This window comes from Epinephelus moara, unplaced genomic scaffold (genome assembly GCF_006386435.1).
Source record: "Epinephelus moara isolate mb unplaced genomic scaffold, YSFRI_EMoa_1.0 scaffold65, whole genome shotgun sequence".
Classification (NCBI taxonomy): Eukaryota; Metazoa; Chordata; class Actinopteri; order Perciformes; family Serranidae; genus Epinephelus; species Epinephelus moara.
Genome location: NW_026082597.1, coordinates 7,342 through 11,189, shown reverse-complemented (window position 1 = coordinate 11,189; position 3,848 = coordinate 7,342). Strand labels below are relative to the sequence as shown.

At 39.7% G+C, this 3,848-nt stretch overlaps 1 protein-coding gene across 1 annotated transcript; it reads left to right on the top strand.

Moving 5' to 3' along the window:
* Window positions 1-273: 273 nt before the first annotated feature.
* Window positions 274-2,342, top strand: LOC126387524 (heparan sulfate glucosamine 3-O-sulfotransferase 3B1-like). Its single transcript, XM_050040032.1, has 2 exons — window positions 274-277; window positions 918-2,342. Exons 1-2 carry the CDS (start codon window positions 274-276, stop codon window positions 1,304-1,306), a joined length of 393 nt encoding a protein of 130 aa, XP_049895989.1. The 3' UTR covers window positions 1,307-2,342.
* Window positions 2,343-3,848: the final 1,506 nt, after the last annotated feature.

The following is a 3,848-nucleotide window of genomic DNA, read 5'->3' as shown; positions in this document are numbered from 1 at the left end:
CTGAGGGCACCGTGATGTTTCCCGGGTCTTGGGCGTCTCCGTCTGAGGGCTCGTCCTCTGGACAGTCCGAGGCGGCAAGGCCCGCCTCATTAGTTTTACGAGATCCCCTCGGCATGGTCGTATTTCACCGTGTTATCAGATGTAGCAACGATGGATGGTTATATAAGAAGTTATTTCTGTTCCTACATTAGTAATAGGCTGGGATATTTTGTTTCAGACAAGTTTTCTAAAGTTTGACTGCAGGAGCAACGCGACACACGTCTTTACCCAGGCATGGGTGAACCGGAAGTCCACAACATGATATTCTAATAAGGCTGAATATTGTCAACCCAATTTTCACTCCAAGCAAAAGTTAAGGTCTGTCCAGCATAAGAGTCCCAATATCTTCCTGATGTCATATTGATGTCTGGTGCCAGTTGGGATCATAACCAATTCGATGAATAGCTTTTAGCAGTAATAAAAGTGAAGGATTTCATCAATTTTCTTTCAAGTAATTCAAAATTTCACTTTTAGCATCTTGACTAATACAAGCCCTGAAAGGCTTCTATATTATTTAGTAGGCTTTGCTATGTAGTTATTTTGTTGTGGCCCTATGTAATATTTAAAAAATAGTAATAGTATTAGTAATTTTTTTTTTAAGGATAAACGTTTGATTTGTTTTTCTGCCCACATCTGTGGCACCCCCTATTGATGACGCCCTTAGCTGCCTGTACTGCCTATGCCACGGTCGGCACTGAGTAAAAATACATTGTAAAGTGTTAGAGTTGACTCCATTTTGTCTCGGGGGTGGTACCCACAGAAAACTCTTGCACTGGGCTAATAGCCAAATGTAAAAGTTGGTTAAGGGTTTGAGATGATGGTGGCTGTTGTGACGATTTGGCATAAAGAGCTTTAGTTTGTCTCATGCTTGTCTCTAGGTCAGATCGACTCTCTGTGGAGCCCGCTGTGGATCGGCCTGTATGCCCAGCACCTGGAGCGCTGGCTGGCATGGTTCCCCAGGACACAGATCCATCTGGTCAGTGGGGAGAGGCTCATATCCGACCCGGCCGGAGAACTTGGTAAAGTGCAGGACTTTCTGGGGCTCCAGAGGATTATCACAGACAAGCACTTCTACTTCAACAAAACAAAAGGCTTCCCCTGCCTGAAGAAGCCGGAGGGCAGCAGTAAACCCCACTGCCTGGGGAAGACAAAAGGGAGAACGCATGTCTCCATCGACCCCGAGGTGATGCAGAGACTGAGGGATTTCTACAAGTCACATAACCAGCGCTTCTATCAGATGGTGGGCCAGGACTTTGGATGGCAGTGACCCTTTGACTGTGTGGAAGTTTTTGTTGGCATTACACTGCTTTGGGTCGAAGCCTGAATAGATCTCCCATTTAACTGAAACAGATGGAGAGCAAAACATTTAGAGGACACACTCACTTATCTGCCTCTGACCGGTAGAGGGTCATCTCAGAGACTTAGTAATAAAAACCCAGTGTCAGATCCTTCACCCCTATTAATCAATAACCTTGTTCTAGTGTTTGAAAGACAGCAGCGTCATTTTATCCATCATAACTGTTCAGTAAATGATGTGCTTTTGTGGTATTAATTAAGGGTGTCCCCTCGCACCTTTCTAAAATGTGGTATATGGTAAATGAAGTATGTGTGTAAAGTTGGTCATGAGACAGTGACTGCTATAGGTTACAGCTGTAAAATGTTGAATGCTGAAATACAGTGTAGCTTTTAGTGTCTCTGGTTTGCAGTTTAATCCTGATGCTCTAGTTGGTAGGCTGTAGGGGCACAGTTAATCCTGAGGGGATGTATTTTCAAATTCCTCAAATTTCCATAACCTTCTTTTTTTCTGTTTGTTCCTCAGTCTCGCTGGTTAAGAAATTAAGCAGTATCGTCCTCTAAGCATTGTTTTTGAAAAAGGGGAATGAATCTTTTATCTAGCGAGCAGCATAAGGATGACAAAGATAATCTTTATATGAGCTGAGATTTGACTGAGTGGTTTTGTATTCTTGAATAATGAATGTGGATGAATGGATGTAGGGAAACTGGTATGGATAACTTGCCTCCTTGCCTATTGGCACATTCATAGGCTTATGGTAGCATCTGACTGCAAAACCACCAGACTGAGTGGAGGGACCACTGGAGGACAACCAAAACAAGACCAGGTAAAAACCAAAGTGGTTGACCTACTGTATCCAGGGGCCATTTCTCTGAACATGAATATAAAAGCTTTCAAGCTTTACTGTTTTAATATGAGAGGGCCTGCTTATAGGGTTGTCTGTTTTCAGTTTGCAAGTATTTGCACTAGTTTGAAAGCATAAAGAATAAAGCTATTTTTAAGCAAAGGACTTTCAATTGTTTTTTTGTGCTGATCCTTCTCATATTTCTTCTTGTTCCTCACTGTTTGCCACCAGATACTGTTAAAAGATTGCATTGAGCCTAACCCTTTAAAAACAGACTCCCAGCGGATGGTAGCAGGAGATTGTTGTTTGCATGATCCTGTTTCAATATATCTAAATAAGAAACATAATAGAGAATTCATTCTTTTCGTAACAGAGAGCTAAAGCTTCTGTCTTCCCCATCCTCATGTCTTGATCTTATATTACCTTTCCTGATGTCCAGTGCACAAATAGTGTTTTGCCATAATTATGCCAGACTTTTCTTGTGAATTTCCCCATCATGAGATCATTCATCATCATCATTGTTTCCTGTGTTGTTTGATCTAAAATAAAAACCATAAAAGCTAGAACATTCATTCTTATTGCAGGAGAAAGCGAAGGCTTCTGACTTCCATGCCATCATGTCATTACGTTCGTAATGACATCATTGCGCTATGTTACATGTGGACCATTTCTATTGCAGAGTTCAAAGGGTTAGTATGGTTTAGGTTTTTGTTGAATGTGAGTGCAGGCATTTGCAAATGCAAATGTGTTAACGTCAGAGGCCTAACAGCTGCCTTGTTCATTAGGTGCAAAAAAAATGGTTCCTGTAATAATGCCAGTAGAATTAATACATTTAAAAGAATTTCTGATTTATGCTGTTGGTTTGTGTGGGTGATTCTTATCTAAAAGGAGTAAATTACAACTAAAAATGTATATTATATATTCCACAACAAAATACATTTCGGTATTTCCAGTACTCTGTGTGTGTGTGTGTGTGTGTGTGTGTGTAGGCCTATGGCTAAGTTAAAGATGAAAAATAAAGAGCTGATTCCATCAGACAACTGAAAGTTGCTGGGTTTTAAGAGAAAAGACATTCTGTAATCTCAGTGGAAGACAACAGCGCCATCTTGTGGACAATTAAGGAAGCATTTGAGAGTACTGGGAAAACGTCCAACAGAAAACATGGTAAAAACAAGATGTTTCTTTATATGATGTTCCCTCCATGTTTACCTTTACATAATACATTTCGCATAGAAATGTATTCATAGAAATATATGCAAATAATTATCCACAAAAAATGTACACCAATGAACAAACACTGCACAAAAAGTGCCACTGTAAATAAGTCTGACATCCACACACAAAGACACAACAATCAATCAATCAATCAGTCAATCAATCAATCAATCAATCAANAACAAGATGTTTCTTTATATGATGTTCCCTCCATGTTTACCTTTACATAATACATTTCGCATAGAAATGTATTCATAGAAATATATGCAAATAATTATCCACAAAAAATGTACACCAATGAACAAACACTGCACAAAAAGTGCCACTGTAAATAAGTCTGACATCCACACACAAAGACACAACAATCAATCAATCAATCAGTCAATCAATCAATCAATCAATCAATCAATTTTATTTATAAAGCCCAATATCACAAATCACAATTTGCCTCACAGG